Below are 23,866 nucleotides of genomic sequence, written 5' to 3'. Positions count from 1 at the left end.
TCAACTCCCAAGTCAAGATCTACAAGTCCCACGTCATGTTCCAGTTCAATACCTACAAGTTGCAAATCAAGTCCCACGTCAAGATAGGGAAGCCCCAAGTCAAGTCCCGATTTTGTCGACTAATCGATTAGTTGATTTAATCGACAGATCTGTAAAACTGAGTTTCTCCACAAAGAATCACACAAAAACACCGATTTAATTCTGGTTGTTTACCAGAGATGTGCTCAGACGTTTCTTAGAAATAACTCAGTCAGCATGCAAAAAAAATGACTAATCAACTAAAGAAGTCTTAGTCGACTAAGATGAAAACGACCGATTAGTCGACTAATCGACTAAAGAAATCTTAGTCGACAAAAGAAATCTTAGTCGACTAAGAGGTCAAGACAGGACAGTTGAAAGCCAAGATCCAAGGTAAGACCTTCAAGTCCTACGTGAAGTCACAAGTCAACACCAACAAGTCCGAAAGTCAAGACAGAAAAGTCCCAAATCAAACCCCAAGACTTGAAGAGCTTTTATGGACCTACTATTATATTGTTTTCTAACTTCTCTCTGGTCGCAGTACAGTATATTCCATATATAACTTTTCAGAGAAGAAGCCCGATCTATCCAGTGTACGTCACCAACAGTACCACAAACAACTCGTAAGAAGGTCGATGCCACGGTGAACCTGACAAGATGCCTGGAGAGGTGTCAAACCGTGTAAAACAGAAGCACAGTACAGGAGAGCAGCACTGACGAGGAGGAAGTTATGGAAGAGAGGAGTCATGTTTCCTGACATGAGTTGACATGAACACAGAGGAGCTGTTTGATACCGACTCCCACTCACAAACTCACTTCATCCAACTAACCGAGGCCAGAGGAGGCTCCACACTCTCTACTGAAACCCCCCCCCCCCCCCCGGAGACATCCCCTCATCCTTTCATCCATCCCTTCATCCATCTACCACAAGAAACAACACGAGCACAGCCGGGAACAAAGCTGCCAGAATGAATGAAATGTTAGCAGATAGATTGCCATCTTAGACTGAAGTCCCAGAGATTTTCCATTAGGTTTTAATCTTTGTTTTAATCTCTACTTCGTCTTGCATGCAGTCATGTATCTCCTGTCTGCACACATTTAATTTTCTGCAACATCAAGTGTGATTTTTATGTTCTCTCTCTTGTGTTTGTGTGGACGGAGTAGCCGCCGCTCTACAACAGGAGCCCAAACAAACACGATACGTAACGGTAATCTACAGTTTGGAGCCGATGAGCATAGCTCACTGTAAACAGCCTGCGTTGGCCCGGACCGCCGCCTGCCTCTAGCTGTCTCCGCCTTAGTTAACCATCTCATATTGATGCTGTTTCACAGAGATGGACTTCAGCAAAATGCATAATTAACCTCCTTCACCTCTAAAATAACCTCACATCCATCTGCCTCCCCGTTCATGAAGACGCTTTTCAGTCAGGACAGGAGTTCAGTTGCTATGGGGCTTCATCACTTTGACTGTCCGTGAAAACGGCGCCGAGGCTCCGAGGTCAAACTGTGGAGAGGCAGATCTCGCTAAAAAAACGATGGCTCGGAGCCAGCAGCACATTAAGGCCAATAATGAGCAGGATTCTGCCGCCTGGGGTTCGCAAACATAACTTCAGCTTTTGTAAAGCTAAAGAAGATTAAAGCGCACAACTCCTGAACGAGAACATTAAAAACATGAATACTACAAAAGCAGAAACACCTGCAACAATCTTATAAAACCTCAAGCAGAGACTTGAGAACGCTTTATCTGAGACTATGAGAGATAAAGTGATACATACGGCAATGTACGCAATGCAGAAGAAGAGGTTACACAAAATCTCAAGTCTTGGCTATGAAGTCCAGATTCAAGTCCCAAGTCTAGCCTAGTCCCAAGTTAACATCAACAAGTCCCAAGTCAAGACAGGAAAGTTAAGACCTACAAGTTCCGTCAACACAGGAAAGCCCCGACTCAAGTACTAAGTTAACACAAAGAACAGTTTAAAGTCAGGTGCCAAGGTAAGGCCTTCAAGTCCCACATCAAGTCACAAGTCAACACCAACAAGTCCCATAACAAGATAGGAAAGTCTAAGGTCAAATCTCAAGCCAAGACCAACAAGTCCCAATTAAAGAAAAAGTCATGTCCCAAGTTAAGAACTACAAGACCCAAAACAAGACAGGGAAGTCGCAAGTCAAATCACAAGTTCTAGATCTAGATCTAAAAGTCCCGCGTCAAGTCCAGAGTCAAGGTAAACAAGTCCCATGTCAAGTCCCAAGTTACAACCTACAAGTCCAAAGTCAAAACAGAAATGTCTAAGTCAAGACAAAAAAGTTGAAAGTTGAGCTCCAAGGTAGGACTTTCAAGTCCAACATCAAGTCACAAGTCAACACCAACAAGTCCAAAGTCAAGAAAAAGTCATGTCCCAAGTCAAGAACTTCAAGTCTTATACCAACAAGTCCCAATTAAAGACAGAAAAGTTTCAAGTCATGTCCCAAGTTAAGTACCACAAGGCCCAAGTTGGAAGTAAAGAAAATTCCAAGTCCCAAAATAAGACAGGAAAGTGCCACGTCAAGTGCAGAGTCAAGGCAAACAAGTCCCATGTCAAGTCCCAAGTTACGACCTACAAGACCAAAGTCAAGACACAAAAGTCAGTTCCCAAGTTTAAAATGACAAGTTCTAAGTCAAGACAGAAAAAGACCAAGTCAAGTCCCAAGTTAAAAACTCCAAGTCCCAAGTCAAGACAGAAGACTCTAAGTCAAGTCCCAAAACAAATACTACAAGTCCCAAGTCAAGACAGGAAAGACCACATCAAGTCCCAAGTTAAAAACTACAAGTCCCAAGTCAAGACATAAAAGTCCAAATCAAGTCCCAAGTTAGGACCTAGAAGTCCCAAGTCAAGACGGAAAAGTCCAAGTCAAGTCCCAAGTTACGAACTACAAGTTCAAAGTCAAGAAAGAAAAGTCCAAGTCAATGTCCCAAGTCAAGACACGAAAGTTGCAAGTCAAGTTCCAATGTAAGACCTTCGAGTCCCAAACAAAGACAGAGAAGTTGCGAGTCATGTCAAGCTAAGAACTACAAGATCCAAAGCAAGATAGGAAAGTCCCAAGTCAAGTCCAGAGTCAAGACCTACATGTCCCAAGTCAAGTCCCAAGTTAAATCCCTCCATGCTACAGGTAGAACTGTTTCATAATGCATGACACACTGCAGATGTTTAATTCAAGTAAAACCAAGAAGAGAATGTCCCTCGTCGACTGTATGAATGTCTCACCAGTTACTTTAGAGCAGATGTGTCGTCACTGACTGCAGAGAGCTGATGAATTCACCGTTCTGATATATTCTACAGACATTAAAGCATCATCTGGATGTTTGACTCTACCTGTGTGACCTGAAACATCTAAAATACGTTGTTTGTTTGGTCAGAGATACCCAGCTTCTTTTTATCTTCTACATGAGGGTGAAAATATCAGTTATACAAAAATTAATATTCAACACCTTTGCAATAAGAAAAACAACACTCCACAGCAGAAACATGGAGGACGAGCAACTGGAGCTGCTCTGAATGCAGAAACACAATAATGAGTGCAGAATGATGAGTGGCGTCTTCATACCGATGCAGTCCTGATTGTCGACATAGTGAACCTCGTTGACTCCGAGCCCCTCCCTCTGGTACAGCTCTTGCTCCTGGAATGCAAACGAGAGATTTTCTAATGAGAATCCATAACCATATTCGCAGCGTGTACACGCCGGCGTTCGTCTAATGAGGAGGAGGAGGCCGACGACTCGGTGGTTCCGCCTGGAGGGCATTCTGGCTCTCTAACAAAATGGCACTTAGACCGGGCTTTCTGCTATTACACCTTCATACAGAATGAGCATCTTAAAGGTGGCGTCTTTCATGCTGCTAACAGATGTTTGGGCACCAACATCCCCAAGAATGTAAATGAGGCGTTTTGGGGGGTGCGGGGGGAAACGATTGTCATCATAACAAGAAATGAAAGTCAAACAAAATATCATTTAAGTTTTAATGATGCTTCATTTTTCTTTTCAAATTATAAAAACCTAAGGAATCCATTGCTACCAACCATGTCATGAAGGAGGTAAAATAACGATGCAAATTTGGGCTAAATTTTGGCGAGGAAAACCCGTCATGGCCGTTTTCAAAATGGTCCCTTGACCTCTTACCTCCAGATATGTGAATGAAAATGGGTTCTATGGGTACCCACGAGTCTCCCCTTTACAGACATGCCCACTTTATGATAATCACATTATTATTATTTAGTTATTTTTGCCTATTCTAAAATGGTATATTTGAATATTTCTGCATACTGGGGTCCCTAAACAGTCTTGAGATTACATAAATTGTGTGTCACTATAAAGCTGAGACTCTCCTTTTATAAAATGACCTGTGGTGACCTCTAGGATAATCATAGCTTCATGAAACTTTACAGCCACAAACTAGAGACCTAGAGCATTCAGAGGATGGATGGATCAAACTAGAGACCTAGAGCATTCAGAGGATGGATGCATCAAACTAGAGACCTAGAGCATTCAGAGGATGGATGGATCAAACTAGACACCTAGAGCATTCAGAGGATGGATGGATCAAACTAGAGACCTAGAGCATTCAGAGGATGGATGGATCAAACTAGAAACCTAGAGCATTCAGAGGATGGATGGATCAAACTAGAGACCTAGAGCATTCAGAGGATGGATGGATCAAACTAGAGACCTAGAGCATTCAGAGGATGGATGGTTCAAACCAGAGACCTAGAGCATTCAGAGGATGGATGGATCAAACTAGAGACCTAGAGCATTCAGAGGATGGATGGATCAAACTAGAGACCTAGAGCATTCAGAGGATGGATGCATCAAACTAGAGACCTAGAGCATTCAGAGGATGGATGCATCAAACTAGAGACCTAGAGCATTCAGCGGATGGATGGATCAAACTAGACACCTAGAGCATTCAGAGGATGGATGGATCAAACTAGAGACCTAGAGCATTCAGAGGATGGATGGATCAAACTAGAAACCTAGAGCATTCAGAGGATGGATGGATCAAACTAGAGACCTAGAGCATTCAGAGGATGGATGGATCAAACTAGAGACCTAGAGCATTCAGAGGATGGATGGATCAAACTAGAGACCTAGAGCATTCAGAGGATGGATGGTTCAAACTAGAGACCTAGAGCATTCAGAGGATGGATGGATCAAACTAGAGACCTAGAGCATTCAGAGGATGGATGGATCAAACTAGAGACCTAGAGCATTCAGAGGATGGATGGATCAGACTAGAGACCTATAGCATTCAGAGGATGGATGGATCAGACTAGAGACCTAGAGCATTCAGAGGATGGATGGATCAAACTAGAGACCTAGAGCATTCAGAGGATGGATGGTTCAAACTAGAGACCTAGAGCATTCAGAGGATGGATGGATCAAACTAGAGACCTAGAGCATTCAGAGGATGGATGGATCAAACTAGAACAACTTATTAGACATGATAGAGCATGGGGATGACCATCATATACTTCTATCATAATGTTCTAAGCCTTGATTAATGACTAGAACAACTTGACACACAGTGCTGAGCTGCATCTCAAATTAATCTTCAGGTTCCAGCTTTCAGATGATGTACACCACTTCTATGTGACATCTACTGCTGACCTGCTACCTAAACAAATAGACAAAAACGGGTCTATTGTGGGTCCCAGAGGGTTAAGAAGTTCAAACAAAGTTCAAACAGTTATGACTTTAATGATTGGCTGATTATATTTTCTATATAGTTTCTTTCACAGTTTATTTTGTAACAAACACTCCAAACAGCAGTAAAACCATTATAAGGCCGAGGACTGCTCAGCGTTGGCGGAGGTTTAAGCACTCGAGTGCCTTCTAGTTCGTTATGTGAAGACCCTGAGTTACAAAAAAATGATATGTCGAGCATCATTATTTTCCAAAATAGAGATGTGGTGTTTTGGAACATTGTAGACACGGACAACTTCGGATTTCATGCTAATGGTTGTTTGGGTGCTGAAGATGTCCGTTTAATCCGAATATGAGACAAAAGTTTACTGAAAGCAACATAAAACTTCCTGCATTTGGTATTTTATTAAGAGAAACACATTCATAGGATGGAATCTAAACCATAATCATCACAACGCATACTTTCATAAGGGAAATAGAATGAAACCCTCCTTTAAAAGTGATCAAAGTTTAGATGTTATGTTGTGAGGTGTCTGAACTTTGGAAAATCAATACTTATTCAGAAATGAGACACCCACAATTTTGGAGAAATGACACCTATTCTTAGAAAATAAGTGTTTACAGTGAGAAAAGCACTTATAACAACGGTATAAATCAAAGTCCTGAGTCTCTCCGAGATGTTTGCTTTGAGCTGCCGGTGTTTGTGAGTGCCGGCTGATGATGGATCTGAGGAGGTTGATTTTGTGAACGACGGGTCTCACCTCTTTCAGTATGCGCTCGTTGAAGAACTGCTGCAGTTTCTCGTTACAGTAGTTGATGCAGAACTGCTCGAAGCTGTTGTGTTCAAAGTACTCTGCAGAACAGAAACAGCAGCAGAGTCACAGTTAAAGGAAATCATGCACAGTATAGACGCTCTTTAGATGTCAGTACAATATGTTTTACAAATACATTTATATAAGCCTTCTGCTAATAAAAGAGAAAAGAAAAGATCAGGACATCTCTAGCTTTCACTTTTCAAATGCTAAGACGTTCTGGTGGATACCGGATACTAACCAAAGCCAGCGATGTCCAGGACGCCGATGAAGTTGGCGGAGGAGTCGAAGGGGAAGCACTGGTTGGCCCGGGTCACCACGTGGTCGAACAGGTGGCTGTACACGGCCTTCGCCAGGGCGTCCCGAGCGTTGTTGGCCTGCTCCACTTTGAGCGGCACCCTGGATACACACAGAGGAGTAAAAAGCAAAAGGGTCACAATGATGTACTGATGGTTTACAGAAGAGGACATAAGGAGTGTTTCTGTGTGAAATACATCTTTTGAGTGTGTTTGTGTATATTTGAAAGAACACACATATACATACAGTATATATTAGGACTATCATAGTTAACGCCATAATAACACCCTTAAAGTGGTACTGATACCAAAAGAGTACTACTCCCATGTTGATACAAAAAATCCCCCTTTAAGGTAAATTTTGAACAAATAAAAAATATGTCATTAATCACGATTAAATGTTTTAATCGATTGACAGCCCTAGTCATACATTTTGGTTGCCTAAAAATGTCTTATTCAGCGTTCGGTTGTACTTAACTCCACCCTATCGTGTCACCTCTGGTTGTAAAAAAAACAAGATGGCGCCGACCAAAAACCAAGATGGTGACGACCAAAAACTAAGATAGCAACGGCCAAAAACCAAGATGGTAACGGCCAAAAACCAAGATCGCGATGGCCAAAAACCAAGACGGCGCCGACCAAAAACCAAGACGGCACCAACCAAAAACCCAAATGGTGACGACCAAAAACCAAGATGGTGAGGACCAAAAACCAAGATCACAACGCCCAAAAAGCAAGACGGCGCCAATCAAAAACCCAAATGGTGACGGCCAAAAAGCAAGACGGCGCCGACCATAAAACAAGATGGCAACGGCCAAAAACCCAAATGGTGACGGCCAAAAAGCAAGATGGCGCAGACCAAAAACCAAGATGGCGCCGACCAAAAACCAAGATGGCGCCGACCAAAAACCAAGATGGCAACGGCCAAAAACCAAGATCGCAACGGCCAAAAACCAAGACGGCGCCGACCAAAAACCAAGATCTCGACAGCCAAAAACCAAGACGGTGCCGACCAAAAAACAAGATGGCGACAGCCAAAAACCCAAATGGTGACGGCCAAAAAGCAAGATGGCGCCAACAAAACCAAGATGGTAAAGACCAAAAACTAAGATAGCAACTGCCAAAAACCAAGATATAATATATATATAATAACCATTGGTACCAACCATGTCATACTAGCTTGTCAGGTAGAAGATTAAAAAACGCTCCAAACTTTTGTTTTTCAAGTGTTTATTGGATTTTATTGGATTTTATTGGATTGTCGTCTACTAATTTGTTTTTCATCTTATTTTGTTGTCATTTATTTTATTTTTTTTCATTTTTCTAAATGATGTTAGCTGTTTTTTTCCTTTTTTCTTGACATCTCCACTCACATTTCTTATTGTTTCCATTATCTGGATTTTATGAAGTCTTATGTGTGAGTGTGTACATAAAAATAAAAAAACATAGATTGACAGGGAACTGAAGGAAGTCAAGTAATTTTTTATATCTCAAATACGATGATTTGCTGCTTTCCTGTTTTACAGTATATTCCTGTAAACTGAATTTATCGTTGAGTTCTGGACAAACAAGTAATGTGATTTCTTGGCTTCTGGGAAATTGCCATTTTTCACATTTATTTTAAAGACTGAACAAACGGAGGCTTGATGTATATCCCTGTCAATGACGAGGTCATAAATAGCCATTAAATCCCTGTACAGGTGACACACCTCTGACCTCTGACCTTTGACCTCAGCACTCCCTCTTATTGATCTTTTAGCTTAACACTGCTAACTGAAGACTGTGAGTCTATTCTGCTGTGTAACACTTGGAGCTAATTGCCTGAAGTAATGAAAGTATCATGAATCTGCCTCTGGGGATACAGTGAGTCTAACATTCACTTTAAACCAAACAGGACTTTCCAAGCAGATAATTGTGTTATTGACAGCTGAGGAAAGAGTGATTGGGTGTGAGAGGCGGCGGCCATAAAGCCGTGGCAGAAACCATAACCGGCAGCGGGCTCTGTGGAGGTATTGTAATTGCTTCTAACTGTGTGTGAGCGCACGGTTCAATAGCGGCACACACACACACACAAAAGAAAGGAGTGACTCGATCGCAGGGGCCAGATAAAATGTACCACATTAATCTGCTGCGAGGGCTCAAGTTTGTGCTCAGGACTTTACTTCAGCTGCAGTGCACTCGAGGACACGCCGGGAAAGAACTCTCAAAGCTCCGAATTACCACTTCCAAAATCAACCTCTCCCTCTCTCTCCCTCTCTCTCCCTCTCTCTCAGCGACAAATTATCTCCTCTGCACATACCTTTATAAGCCACATGTAACATCACGGAGAATACTGACGCCAGATCCCTGCAGGTGTCTCCGTGGTGTTTCTCTAACACGTTATGTTGTGGTAGGACGACCTGCTGCGAGACGGACAGACCCCCTAAAGCTGCAATCTGTCATCCACTTCTACACCTGCACGCTGTGTGCATTCACATCAATATGTGCAGTATACATATATATATCTAGATATATCTATATAGATATATCTAGATATATATATGTATGTACGGTCTAAGTGACCTTGACCTTTAACTACGAAAAACTAATCCTTGAGTCCAAGAGGACATTTGTGCCAAAATTGAAGAAATTCCCTCCAGGTGTTCCTGAGATATCACCTTCTCGAGGATGGACCGGACGGACGGACAACCTGCCATGTCTGTCGCCGGCGTGGAGGCATAAAAATATACCAAAATGTGCAAAATACACAAAATAGTAAACATATACAAGATAGTAAACATGGTTAAAAGTTAAGAGAGAAAGTAAAAAGTAAGTGCAGTCAGTTGGAGGCTCACAGGTTGGATGATGGGATGATAGATTGACGTTTAGAAACGGTAAAAGTCGGAGCTTTAAGGTAGAAAACATGTGAATTAAATAAAGTGGGAGGCATGTTGGGTGGAATGTAGATGGATGTGGTGAGACCTCAGGAGTTACTGTAGGTTTGTTTAATGACGCGTCCGGCTGGGTGACGGACTAATCCCACCTCCACTCTCACAAGCTGTTAACCGCTGACCTCGCCCGCCGCCGGGTCGCCGTGATTGGCATCTCCCATTTTCTCTTCACCCTCCCACTCGGTCTTACCCCCTCCCCGCCCCCCCGTCCTCTCACTCTGTTGAAATCACACTTGGATGTTCCCTGTTGTGAGTTTAAGTATCATACAACCCTCTCTGTTATCTGATCTTATCTGTCCTCTTTCACTCCCTTGTTTTGTCTGAACTTGATTTTCTTCCCACCGTCTCACTCCATCTTTCTCTTCACACATAAAAACACTTTCTTTCTCTTCACTTCCAGGTCACTCCATCTGACCCAACAAGTCCTGTAGATTAGTGTAAACGACAAAATAGTTTGTTTGTAAGGCTGAGTAAAGTTTAAAATATTACAATACCACCACCCTTAAAGTGGTACTGATACCAATAGAGTACTACTCCCATGTTGACCTTTAAGGTACATTTTGAACAGATAAAAATATGTGATTAACCATGATTAAATATTTGAATCGATTGACGGCCCTAATCATAACATCTTGGTTGCCTAAAAATATCTTAATAAGCGTTCTGTTGTACTTAACTCCAGCCTTTCATGTCACTTCTGGTTTAAAAAAAACAAGATGGCAACGGACCAAAAAGCAAGATGGTGACGATCAAAACCAAGATGGCGACGGACCAAAAAGCAAGATGGTGGTGACCAAAAACCAAGATGGTGATGACCAAAAAACCAAGATGGTGACGACGACCAAACAACAAGATGGTGACGACGACCAAACACCAAGATGGTGACGACGACCAAACACCAAGATGGTGACGACCAAAAACTAGGATGGTGACAGCCAAAAACCAAGGTGGCGACGGTGAAAAACTAAGATGGTAAACCAAGATGCTGATGACCAAAAAACCAAGATGGTGACACCCAAAAACCAAGATGGCGACGGCCAAAAACCAAGATGGTGACGACAACCAAACAACAAGATGGTGACGACCAAACACCAAGATGGTGACGACCAAAAACTAGGATGGTGACAGCCAAAAACCAAGGTGGCAACGGTGAAAAACTAAGATGGTAAAGCAAGATGCTGATGACCAAAAAACCAAGATGGTGACACCCAAAAACCAAGATGGCGACGACAGTCAATAACCAAGATGGTGACGACAACCAAACAACAAGATGGTGACGACCAAACACCAAGATGGCGACGGCCAAAAACCAAGATGGCGACGGCCAAAATGCCGAACTCGAGGCTTCAAAACGGCTGTCCACAAACCAACGGGTGACGTCACACTCTACGGTCCAGAGTAGATTTGAGGGTGGACTTGGAATGAGTCAGATTAGTTGTGACTCGTGACACCAAAATCATGTATTATTATTGTGCGATGGTTATGGTTATGGTTACTATGGTAACTGATTAGTTTAGGACTCTCTCAGGATGTCAGGTTTGGCCTTTTCTATGGCATCAATATCAAGGTCTCTAAAACCTCTCCCTCTGTTACTCTCTCAACTCTCACCTTCTTCAACATCTCCTCTTCCTCACCTCCATTCTCCATCAATGAGCGTGTTTACAGGCACACAATAGAATCTAGTTTAATTGTAGGTTACTGAGGAAGTCACACAACATGTTTACTTCCACTTTAACACTCTCTCTCTCTCACTCTGTGTGTTTCAATTAGCGTTACTGTCATGGCACATAATTACATTTCTGTTTCCCAAAATATGCCGAGCACAAAATAATACACAAATAAAGGAAACAAAAAAGACAAATAGCCGATTTTAATTCTCTCTCTAAATCCAATCTCCCTCCCACTCTCTCCCTCTCTCAGCCCCACACAGAGCCGTCTGCCCTCCTGCTTACATAACCAGACAAATAAATAACCAGCTTAGGTGATGCAGCCAGCTGGCGGGAGACCAACCCTCCACCGCCTCTCTTCAATTCACCTACTGCTCTCCTTTTACCAAATCAAAGCCGTAATCTGTGACAGTTTTCATATAAATAAGATAAGACTGTTTGGACTATTAACTTTAACATCTTCTGCTCTACATACTAGTGGTCTGGTGGATCTTAACGAGGGAGAAACTCACTCTGGAAATGATGTGTTTTGGAATAAAAATGGAGAGTTTAACACGAGCAGTGATGGTGGTGACAGGGAAAAGAGAGACGCCTACAGAAAAGTACCATGAACAACGCCGTCACATTGAGTATTGTACAGACCAAAGTGGAAAGAACTGTTCACATCAGCCAATTAGTTAGTAATTAATCGTTTCTATATACTATACTAAGTTAAATACCAATCTATAATCTCTATAAACAGATTCTGCATTCACATGTACTGTAGGATCTGTAGAAAACAAGATTTGGGCATCAGAAGTTCTGGTTTCCGTTTGTAGTCTGAGTAGTATTGACCAATCACGTTGTAGCAGGCTTTGGTTGAATGCAGGTAAACAGTGTGTGTAGAGGGGAAATGAGGCGAAACGCATCGGCTGAAATGCAATCTGGGAACCCACGGGCTATCGTCTGACGGTGATTTAGCTTTTTATTATAAGAAGAATTATAATTATATTATAAGAAGTTACAAACAGTCCCTTTAAAAAAATTAGCATTAACACGTTATTATCGCGTTAACTTTGACAGCTCTCATTTCTTTTTACTGTCCATCGTGAGTATCGCAGTGTTGTAGCAGAGCAATGATACTCTAACTGACACTAATACAATCAATTTAGCAAATTAAGAAGCTGACATTCACTGTTTGAGTCTGGTTTCACATCAAGATGAACTGCTGCAAATGATGCCAAAGATGTCCACTTCCTTAACTCTGGTTTAAAGAGGATGAGGATGATGTTTTTTAGATCATTTCAAAGACGTCTGTCCAACAGATGATTGACAGCTCTCTCCTTCACTCAGACACCAGTGTGAATCCTCGTTACTGCTGATTGGATGAACTCTGTCACTCTCCGTCACTCGTCTTCACTTCAATCTGCCAAAAAAACACGCCGTATGTTCTGGAAAGTTCTGCAAATTTCTCCAAATCTATCCAACCAAATCTAATTTTTAGTCATGAGTCATGCATCCTACTGATCTCTCAGGCTATATCAACATATATTATATTCCATTTGAACATATTTCGTTATCAGTCCTACTTTTATATTCACATTATAACATGTTCTTTCCATTGACAGTTGGAAACGCGATCCATTTGAAATAGTTTGTACTAAATTACATCAAGTATTAACTAGGGGTGGGGAAAAATCGATTCACCTATATATATTTATATATATATCGCAATTTTTTTTATTGACAGAATCAATATATCTGCTTCATCTGAGTCTATGTGGAGGTAGAAGGAAGTTACCGCTCTTATTGTTGTAGTCTGAGTAACGTGATGTCATATCCGTTCCGTATCCGTCAACCAAAACAAACCTCAGAAAGCCGAAACGAAAAAGTCTAAAACGTTGGAGGGTTGTCGTGGATACGACCTGCACCCTCACATGTTAAATCCAGCGTGGTAAACACTACACATCCAGTAAAGGATGGAAACACTTTGGGTTTCACGCATTGACAGGAAAAGCAGAGCTAGACAGAGCAGAGCTAAAGCTGCATGCCAACTCTTTCACGGACAGGAAACATTATCGTATCGCGGTAACGTGGAGGACGAGCCGGCCGTCGCTCTCGTCTCCGTGGTCAAATGGGCCGACGCTACAACTGTAGAGCACCCAGATACTGACATTATGTTCTCTGTATTGAAACGGCCCTGATGGAGCTGACCATGGATGGATAAAGAGAACGGAGCTGACGGGAGAGCTAGAGACCACCTTGGAGAAGTTACAGGAAGTAGACACGTGGGACTACGTCAGCTTTTCAAAATAAGATGTTAACAAAGGGAACTGTAGATACTAAATACATCTATGGAAATAAGATGGATTAGTTTATATTCACCAGAAGTATAAAACATTACATGTCCCTTATAGATTAAAAAGAAAACACCACTAATGTGTGAGGGAAATGTCTTTATTCTTTGATTTCTGGGTTGCTGGATAATAAATAATTCCTGACAATGACTGATATATTTGACTTCAGGACATCTCTGACTACATACATGCTGAAAGTCAAACATTTTTACTGGATTCATTTAGAGATTTCCCAAAGTAAAGTCCCTAGAAGTGTATAATTGAACCTTTTTCCCCATGGTCTAGTGTTAAAATTGCAATAAATCGTAATATCGAATTGCCACTCAAGTATGGTGATAGTATTGAATCAGGAGATATGTGTATCGTCCCAGCTCTGATATTATCACCACTAATAGTACAGCAGTTGTGCCTGAGAATTAAGGCGGCATTTCCCATAAAACCCGTAGTGTTATTGTGCAGCTTCCCTTCAGTCCTCCTCCTCCCTGAAGGGGATGAACATGTTGGAAGCCATTTTTTCCCATCCCTTCAACCATCTGCCGCCACCCAGAAGGTCTGCCGCCGCCTCCTTGTGCAAAGAGGATCTTTTGCTTTCTCAGTCAAAAGGTTTTTTTTCTTTTTTGGGCTTTTAATGGAGAGAATAAACAAGTTGGAAGTGATTCCCTCCCATCAGCTTTTCATTCCTCCCACCATCTGCCACCAGCAGAGAGTCTGACGGCTCCGTCTGCTCTGGAAGAACAGCGACCTCTTCGGCACCAGAAAGCACATCTTCGTCCACATCCAACCGGCTGGGTGCTTCTTTCTCCTCTATCAGTAATCCAACACCCAGAGGTGATAGACTGCACTCCGACAGTCCTGCTCCTTTTGTTTGTTTTCTCACGATTACACCAAATGATTGTGATAGTGACGTATAGATGTAGAACATTTAATCTGGGAGAAGACGCTGAATAAATGCAGAGAAAGCATTGAGAGTGTCGCCGGGATGTGTCAGATACACGTCCGTTTATATAGAGAGAGTGTAACTGACAGGCCGGCCGGCGTCAACCGACACTCTGAGAGACAGACAAAGACAGGGAGCAGCTTTTAATTCCTCCGCCGAGGCTCCTCTCTCTCCACAGATGAGAGAGGAGAAATAAACATTTGCGTGGGAGGGCTTGAAATCGAGGCGAGTGGCTTGGCATTCAGATGGTGTGTGCTGAGGCCGAGCTGCCAGCAAAACAATCGCAGGCTTCAGAGCGACTGGGTTCAGGCTGAATGCAGACAGGGACTTGGCTGGAGGGGGTTGTCACTCCGTCCGTCTGTCTGTCTGTCTGTCTGTCTGTCTCGGCCTTTATGTTTCTATATCTGACTGTTTGTCTGTGGCGTCATGATCTCCAACAAGGTAAGGAAATGTTTTTATTAGGGCTGTCAAAGTTACCATGATATTAAAATGTTTACGCAAAGCTAGATTGAAAATACTGGTATCATATGAAACTAGAAAACCTAATAAATCCATCGGTACCAACCATGTCATACTAGCTTGTCGTGAAGGAGGTTAAATAACGCTCCAAACTTGCGCTAAATTTTGGCGAGGAAAATTACTATCACAATTTTTAAGTATTGTGATTCAATATTACGATTTATTGTGATTTTTGTTAACTGTTTTAACACTAGACCATGGGGGAAAATTTAATCACACACTTCTAGGGACTTTTACTTTGGAAAAATCTCTAAATTAATGCAGTAAAAATGTTTGATATTCAGCATGTATGCAGTCAGAGATGTCCTGAAGTCAAATATATCAGTCATTGTCAGGAAGTATTGATTATCCAGCAACCTAAAAATCAAAGAATAAAGACATTACCCTCACAGATTAGTGGTATTTTCTTTTTAATTTATAGGGGACATGTAATGTTTTGTACTTCTGGTGAATATAATCCATCAATCTGATTTCCATATGTGTATTTAGTATATACAGTTCCCTTTGTTAACACCTTATTTTGAAAACCGGACGTAGTCCCACGTGTCTACTTCCTCTAACTTCTCCAAGGTGGTCTCTAGCTCTCCCGTCAGCTCCGTTCTCTTTATCCATCCATGGTCAGCTCCATCGGGGCCGTTTCAATGCAGAGAACACAAATGTCAGTATCTGGGTGCTCTACAGTCGTAGCGTCGGCACATTTGACCACGGAGACGAGAGCGACGGCCGGCTCCACCGCCACGTTACCGTGATACGATAACGCTTCCTGTCCGTGACAGAGTTAGCATGCAGCTTTAGCTCTGCTCTGTCTAGCTCTGCTTTTCCTGTCAATGTGTGAAACCCAAAGTGTTTCCATCCTTTACTGGATGTGTAGTGTTTACCACGCTGGATTTAACATGGGAGGGTGCAGGTCGTATCCACGACGACCCTCCGGCGTTTTCTACTTTCTGAGGTTTGTTTTGGTTGACGGATACGGAACGGATATGACGTCACGATACTCAGACTACAACAATAAGAGCGGTAACTTCCTATAAATCCTATAATAGATTCATTTGTTGATCAATCATTAAGTCAAAAGCGGTCAGTACAATTTCCCAGAATCCTTAGCTTGCTGGTTTTTGTCTGACCAACACAACAAAATACAGAAATATTCCATTTACAGCGACTTAAAACAAATGACTTGTATTTCGGTGTCCTCACCTGAACCACTGAGACGGGTCAAACTAAACTCTCCTCCTGGATATGAGTATTATTTTCTCATCACCGCCTGGTGGTATGTGGCTATGTCTCTGCCCTCCCGTCTCATCATCTTCATCACTCTGAGGATCAAGTTATTAGCTGCATTGAACCCTTCAGGAAAGAGCAGCGCGGTCTGATGGGGGGTTTGTTTAGGTGTCTGTTCGTTCCACTGTGAGCCCGAGGTACCTTTTAATACCTGAAGCTGTCCCTCGGCGTTGAGCACTGAGCCGTAGCTATAATACTCAGGCCAACTCCTCTTCCTCCGTAACGCTTCACAGGTTCACATTTATCTTGTTTAACTGGATCGCTAAAACCTGAATAGCCCGGAGACGCTGTCTGGTTGTAGACACTTTATTTATTGTCCTGGAGTTTGTGTCAACCTCTCTCTGAGGCCGAGTCACGCTGCTTTAAAGTTAATCCCTCAACAAAAGTCATCAATAGCATTTTATTACTACTCAACTAAAGTGGTGGAAATACTGAAATCAAAGGTTAAATATTGAGATTTTAAGATACTGAGTTATTTTTATTGTTACGCTCAGTAAGGGATTTGAGGGGGGACAGAATATGTTAGTCTCGTCTGCCTGACTCATTGATCCCTTATCTGACTGAGGGATGTGCCAGTATATATATATAAATATTTATATATATATATATATATGAATATATATATATATATATAAAAAATTCAAAAAACGGACAATGATGTGAGATAGAGGACACCGAGCAACAAATAAATCCAAACACAATCACGTTGTTACTGTGTGAACTTCAGAGTGTGTTGAGTGTTTTGTTGCAGCAGGAGGAGAGCGCCACACGTGCTCCGACACGCTAATTGTCACATTTAATTAAACACAGTACATGTTAATTAGGCCTCTCACAGTTTAGCATGTGGTGAGAATGTTAATGTATGAACACAAGCTACAGAGAAACCAGCTTATATCCTTGTTTTTAGAAGTCTTAAAATCAATTCAACTAAAATATGAATTAAATATAAATATCTTTATCTGACATAAACGAACACAAGACAAACTTCACACTGCTGTGATTACATCCTCTTGCCTGGATAAATTGGGCTTTTACTCAAGTCCGCCTTTCTAAATAGGGTCCATTAATAATATCGGAGAAGGATGTTTCCTATCAGCATAATTTGTGATCCCGTTCTAGTTGCAGCGAAGTAAAAAAGGTCACCTTCACTGAGAGAGGCTCTAAACAGGATCCCTCCCCTCGCGCTTTTAGAGGCACTGAGGTGGAGAAAATAGCAAATGTGACACAAATATGTGTTATTTTTGACTACTTGTAATATGATTTTTGCTTTATATGCTGTCTGCAGAACGCTGCCAAGAGCAAAAGGACATGTGAGGTCAGTGGTGTTGTTGAATACTCGATTCTGATTGGTCAATCGCAGCTTTCTACGCTCTGCTATTTCTCTATAACGACAACTGCTATGGGTGCAGTTTTGATGTTGGACTCTAGAGGAGCATTTTGGGGCAAATTATTGATTTCTTCCCTTCAGGGCGATGCGATTTACCTTTGCCCAATACTCATTTTACTGAATAGAACCTGAATGCATCATACTGTAAGTCAATGGCAGGACGAGAGTTAGTTAACCCTAGTCGTTAGCAGCTGTTAGCAGCTATTTGCAGCACAATCCTGCACGGAGCTAACGGCTAACGGAGCTCTCGACCTGCTGATTTCAACACGGATTTGTTGTTCGCAATGTAGCATCATCAGAGAACAATAGGACGCATCGATAGTGAGTTTACTGCGTCTCAAACACATTTCCTATGTCGTCCTGCAGTTCTGTAGAAAAACGAGTACTGTCACGTTTTCAGAATTTTGGCATCGACTTGGTACTGGAGAATCGGTTCTAGTGACATCCCTAGTAGAAGTGGTTGTCACAAAGCCTTCTGGGAAATGTAGGAAGCTACCAACAGAAGTAGACGTCCAGATGGCTCACCACCACTTTATTGATAATAACTGTTGGCGTTAACATGCAGGTTTGCCGCGATGTTTGTCTGCGAGCGTCTTTCTGGACACTGAGACGAGGAGGACGAGTCAGACAGATGTTCTCACGCTGCTAACCAGCTCCTCTGAGCCTCCTTTCACTTTACTCTATGTCCTGATGTCAGCTGAAGTGAGTAGGTGTTTGCTCGTCTCTCTGGACTGATAACAAGACAAGCAGCAATACATCAACCATCTGCCCTGCAACTTGCGATATTTAATTAACCTCTTAAAAATCTGACGGGCCGCCAATATTTCAGAGGTTGTAGCGGGCTCAGTTTTAAAGCTAGAGTGAAGATCCTGGTATCACATGAAACAAGAAAACCTAAAGAATCCATCGGTACCAACCATGTCATACTAGCTTGTCGCAAAGGAGGTTAAATAACGCTCCAAACTTACGCTAAGTTTTTGCGAGGAAAAACTGTCATGGTCATTTTCAAAGGGGTCCCTTGACCTCTGACCTCCAGATCAGTGAATGTAAATGGGTTCTATGGGTACCCACGAGTCTCCCCTTTACAGACATGCCCACTTTATGATCATCACATGCAGTTTGGGGCAAGTCATAGTCAAGTCAGCACACTGACACACTGACAGCTGTTGTTGCCTGTTGGGCTGCAGTTTGACATGTTATGATTGGAGCATATTGTTTTATGCTAAATGCAGTACCTGTGAGGGTTTCTGGACAATATCTGTCATTGTTTTGTGTTGTTAATTGATTTACAATAATAAATATATATATACATTTACATAAAGCATCATATTTGTCCACTCCCATGATGATAAGAGGATTAAATACTTGACAAATCTCCCTTTAAGGTACAAATCAACACAATAAAACCTGCATCATCAGATTATTTAAATATATATATATATATATATATATATATATACAGTATATACACATTTGTATTTGTCTAATACAAATTCTACCTTCCTTTGACCTTTTTATAATTCCCTTTGCTTTTTTATGTGCAAAGATAACAGTGAATGTATTAGATGTTTCAGTGTGTGTGTGTGTGTGTGTGTGTGTGTGTGTGTGTGTGTGTGTGTGTGTGTGTGTGTGTGTGTCCTCTTACTTGATGACCGTTCCTTTGGCGCCCCCTGCTGTCGTGAGCATCACCCTGGTGGTGAGGCTGACTCTCAGGTCCTCCTCCTCCAGGCCCAGCAGCTCGGCGCAGTGATCCAGCGTCTGACTCGACTGGTTCTTGATGGCGCAGCCACCTGGAAGACACAGAGGAGGGCAAACGTCAGCCCACCACGCCATCGGCACTGAGAGATGAGGCGAGGGGTTCGGGGGCGAGGCAGGAGCCTGTGGGTTCACACCACAGCTGCTGCTTTCAATAGAAACAGGTGGAGGTGTATTCCACTCAACCAGGACACTCTGATAAACACAGAAAACTGTTTATTTTGTTTCAGAACACCTCTGACTGAAAGCTCCGACTTTCAGAGGGTTTTCTGGGTAATGGAGGAAATCACTAACCAAACATGCAGTAGGGAAATAAGTTTTTATTTGATTTTTTCCAGACCTAACAATTATATAAGGTCAGAGAAATGTCTGCAACTATATATATATATACATAAATATATACCACAAACATCTAAAATCAAAGTCTCATATCACAACAATGACATTACTGTATATTAGGGAGATTTGTTTTAATGCCAGAATCGATATATTTGCTTCATCTGAGTCTATGTGGAGGTAGAAGGAAGTTACCGCTCTTATTGTGGTAATCTGAGTAACGTGACGTCATATCCGTTCCGTATCCGTCAACCAAAACAAACCTCAGAAAGTCTAAAACGTTGGAGGGTCGTCGTGGATACGACCTGCACCCTCACATGTTAAATCCAGCGTGGTAAACACTACACATCCAGTAAAGGATGGAAACACTTTGGGTTTCACACGTTGACAGGAAAAGCAGAGCTAGACAGAGCAGAACTAAAGCTGCATGCTAACTCTTTCACGGACAGGAAACGTTATCGTATCACGGTAAACGTGGCGGTCGAGCCGGCCGTCGCTCTCGTCTCCGTGGTCAAATGTGCCGACGCTACGACTGTAGAGCACCCATATACTGACATTATGTTCTCTGCATTGAAACGGCCCCGATGGAGCTGACCATGGATGGATAAAGAGAACGGAGCTGACGGGAGAGCTAGAGACCACCTTGGAGAAGTTAGAGGAAGTAGACACGTGGGACTACGTCCGCTTTTCAAAATAAGGTGTTAACAAAGGGAACTGTATATACAAAATACATCTATGGAAATCAGATTGATGGATTATATTCACCAGAAGTATAAAACATTACATGACCCTTATAAATTAAAAAGAAAATACCACTAATCTGATAAAATTTAATAAATACTTCCTGACAATGACTGATATATTTGACTTCAGGACATCTCTGACTACATACATGCTGAAAATCAAACATTTTTACTGGATTCATTTAGATATTTTACAAAGTAAAGTGTAGGATTAAACTTTTTCCCCCTGGTCTAGTGTTAAAAAAGTTAACAACAATCACAATAAATCCTAAAATCAACTCTCATTGGGTTTTACATATTGAATTTGGCACCAAAGTAGTGAAGGAGCAAGGAGGAATTTTAAGGAGCACAACCATAATTTGCGAACGTCATAGTGAGTTAGTTTTTTTAAAAAGGTCTTGAAATGTCTCCGGGGCTTCAGCAGAGATGAACTACTGTAATCAGATATTTAGTTAGCAGTCTCACAGCAACAACGTCTTTGAGCTTCATTCCTGCCCTTTCTGGGTGGAGGTTATATTTCCAGTTGAGTTTTCTTCCACATTCAATAAACATAAAAGTCAAGTAGGTAACAGAAGCTGCTCTCCGGTATGATGTGTCTCTGAAGGAGCGGTGACCTGATGAGGTCATCTCTCTGATCTACGCCTGAGCAAAACCTCTTACAGCGTGCCTAAAAGAATCAAGTGGGAGTTAAATATGAATGGAGTAATCTTTTAAATCCCCCGCATTCCTGCAGCAACGTGCACTTCCACCATGACAAACTGACAAGCCGGGCCTACGTGCGCTCCTTCTTAAAAGGAGAGGGCAACACACAGCGCTCATTATGTATGAAGTCAGAGAGACAGGAACACCCACGAGATGTGAACTGAACCGGTCCAGGGAGAGGTGAACAAAGCCCGGGAGGAGCTATTCAAAATGACAAAAGAGATGTGTTTATCATGAGGAAGGTTGTCATGACATCTCCAGGGCTTTAGTTAAAGGTGATGAGAGTTAACATCACAGATCTGGTTAGTCTGTAAAAGCTAATTAAACGCTCGGTCGTTGGTTTGTTAACAATGTTCTTGGGCTGCAACTAATGATTAGTTTCCATATTGATCAAAAGAATAAAGCTGGTGTTATTCTACATTCTGTATAACAGACTGTTGCTATGTATAACAGACCGTTGATATGGATAACAGACCGTTGCTATGAATAACAGACCGTTGCTATGTATAACAGACCGTTGCTATGTATAACAGACCATTGCTATGGATAGCAGACCGTTGCTATGTATAACAGACCGTTGATATGGATAACAGACCGTTGCTATGAATAACAGACCGTTGCTATGTATAGCAGACCGTTGCTATGTATAGCAGACCGTTGCTATGGATAGCAGACCGTTGCTATGTATAACAGACCGTTGCTATGTATAACAGACCGTTGCTATGGATAGCAGACCGTTGCTATGTATAACAGACCGTTGCTATGGATAGCAGACCGTTGCTATGTATAACAGACCGTTGCTATGGATAGCAGACCGTTGCTATGTATAACAGACCGTTGCTATGGATAGCAGACCGTTGCTATGTATAACAGACCGTTGCTATGTATAACAGACCGTTGCTATGGATAGCAGACCGTTGCTATGTATAACAGACCGTTGCTATGGCTAAGAGACCGTTGCTATGTATAGCAGACCGTTGCTATGTATAGCAGATCGTTGCTATATAGAACAGACCGTTGCTATGTATAACAGACCGTTGCTATGTATAGCAGACCACTGCTATGTATAGCAGACCGTTGCTACGTATAACAGACCGTTGCTACGTATAGCAGACCGTTGCTATGTATAACAGACCGTTGCTATGGCTAAGAGACCGTTGCTACGTATAGCAGACCGTTGCTATGTATAACAGACCGTTGCTATGTATAGCAGACCGTTGCTACGTATAGCAGACCGTTGCTATGTATAGCAGACCGTTGCTATGTATAACAGACCGTTGCTATGTATAGCAGACCGTTGCTACGTATAGCAGACCGTTGCTATGTATAACAGACCGTTGCTATGTATAGCAGACCGTTGCTACGTATAGCAGACCGTTGCTATGTATAACAGACCGTTGCTATGTATAGCAGACCGTTGCTATGTATAGCAGACCGTTGCTATGTATAGCAGACCGTTGCTACGTATAACAGACCGTTGCTACGTATAACAGATCGTTGCTATGTGTAACAGATCGTTGCTATGTATAATATTTCTACTTATATTTTGAAGAAAGAAGAAACACATCAACACTGACCTACTAATAACTGAGCACTTTCTGGATTCTGGACCAACTGTGAATACTCAAGTAACTACATATTCATAAACTCTATAGGAGTGTATCAATATACAGTATGAGGTACATGAACAGCGTTGTGCTGGTTGGTGACAGCATTAGAAGAAGGTCTCTGATCAATGCCAACAATCAATAGCTCCTGAAAGCTAAGCTAATATTAAATCAATACCTGGACTGAGTACACATTAGAGAGGAGCCAAGAGCTCAAACTTAATAACTTCATTATATCCAGCCTCCTCTGATGGATTCCTCCGTTTACTTTGAAATAAATACGTTCTGACTGTCCTCATCGATCACGTCCTCCGAGCGTCCAAACGTACGGAGATTTATGGGAAGACACCGACGATTCTGACAACGAACGTTCAGATCAGTTTGACCTCTGAGTCGACGGTTTGCCGAGTAGGAGTTTAGATTTCTATAATATCCAAAATGCTTCAATGCACAGAGAGCATGCAGAGAAGAATCTGCTAATTAATCTGTTCATAATGTCGGAGAAAAGAACTACGTTGTCAAAAGACATTCTGCTGAGCCAGATGACGCTTTCGGGACGACATTTAGGGGCAGAAAGTGACTTTAAACCGTCAACGATACGATCTTTACAAAGTGTATAGACAAGTTTGATTAAAACAAACTGAACTCAGTTTATACAGTCAGTAAATAGTAAATATGTTTTATTTAGGTGCGTTTCTATCAACTGCTTCGGAGCGAATAAACCCGGCTACAGCGTAGTTTGGTCAGAAGTTGCTTTTTTTTCACATTTTTGGGACATTTTTACACAATTTTTGGCCTTTTTTTTGGACATATGTCAGACTTTTCTTCTGCCTCTTTTCTGACATTTTTCAGACATGTTTTGAACA

General features: G+C 41.9%; 1 protein-coding gene across 1 annotated transcript in view; it reads right to left on the bottom strand.

Annotated features, from left to right (window-relative positions):
* Positions 1-23,866, bottom strand: part of myo6a (myosin VIa) — a 135,665-nt gene that overhangs the window by 58,811 nt on the left and 52,988 nt on the right. The window contains exons 12-15 of the mRNA XM_037750206.1: positions 19,503-19,647; positions 6,746-6,903; positions 6,454-6,545; positions 3,601-3,673 (exon numbers count right to left, since the gene is read on the bottom strand). Coding sequence (XP_037606134.1) covers positions 3,601-3,673; positions 6,454-6,545; positions 6,746-6,903; positions 19,503-19,647 — 468 coding nt within the window. The remainder of the gene's footprint in view (positions 1-3,600; positions 3,674-6,453; positions 6,546-6,745; positions 6,904-19,502; positions 19,648-23,866) is intronic.

This window comes from Sebastes umbrosus, chromosome 18, assembly GCF_015220745.1.
Source record: "Sebastes umbrosus isolate fSebUmb1 chromosome 18, fSebUmb1.pri, whole genome shotgun sequence".
Classification (NCBI taxonomy): Eukaryota; Metazoa; Chordata; class Actinopteri; order Perciformes; family Sebastidae; genus Sebastes; species Sebastes umbrosus.
The sequence above is the reverse complement of the archived record's forward strand: the minus strand, read 5'-3'. Positions and strand labels throughout refer to the sequence as shown.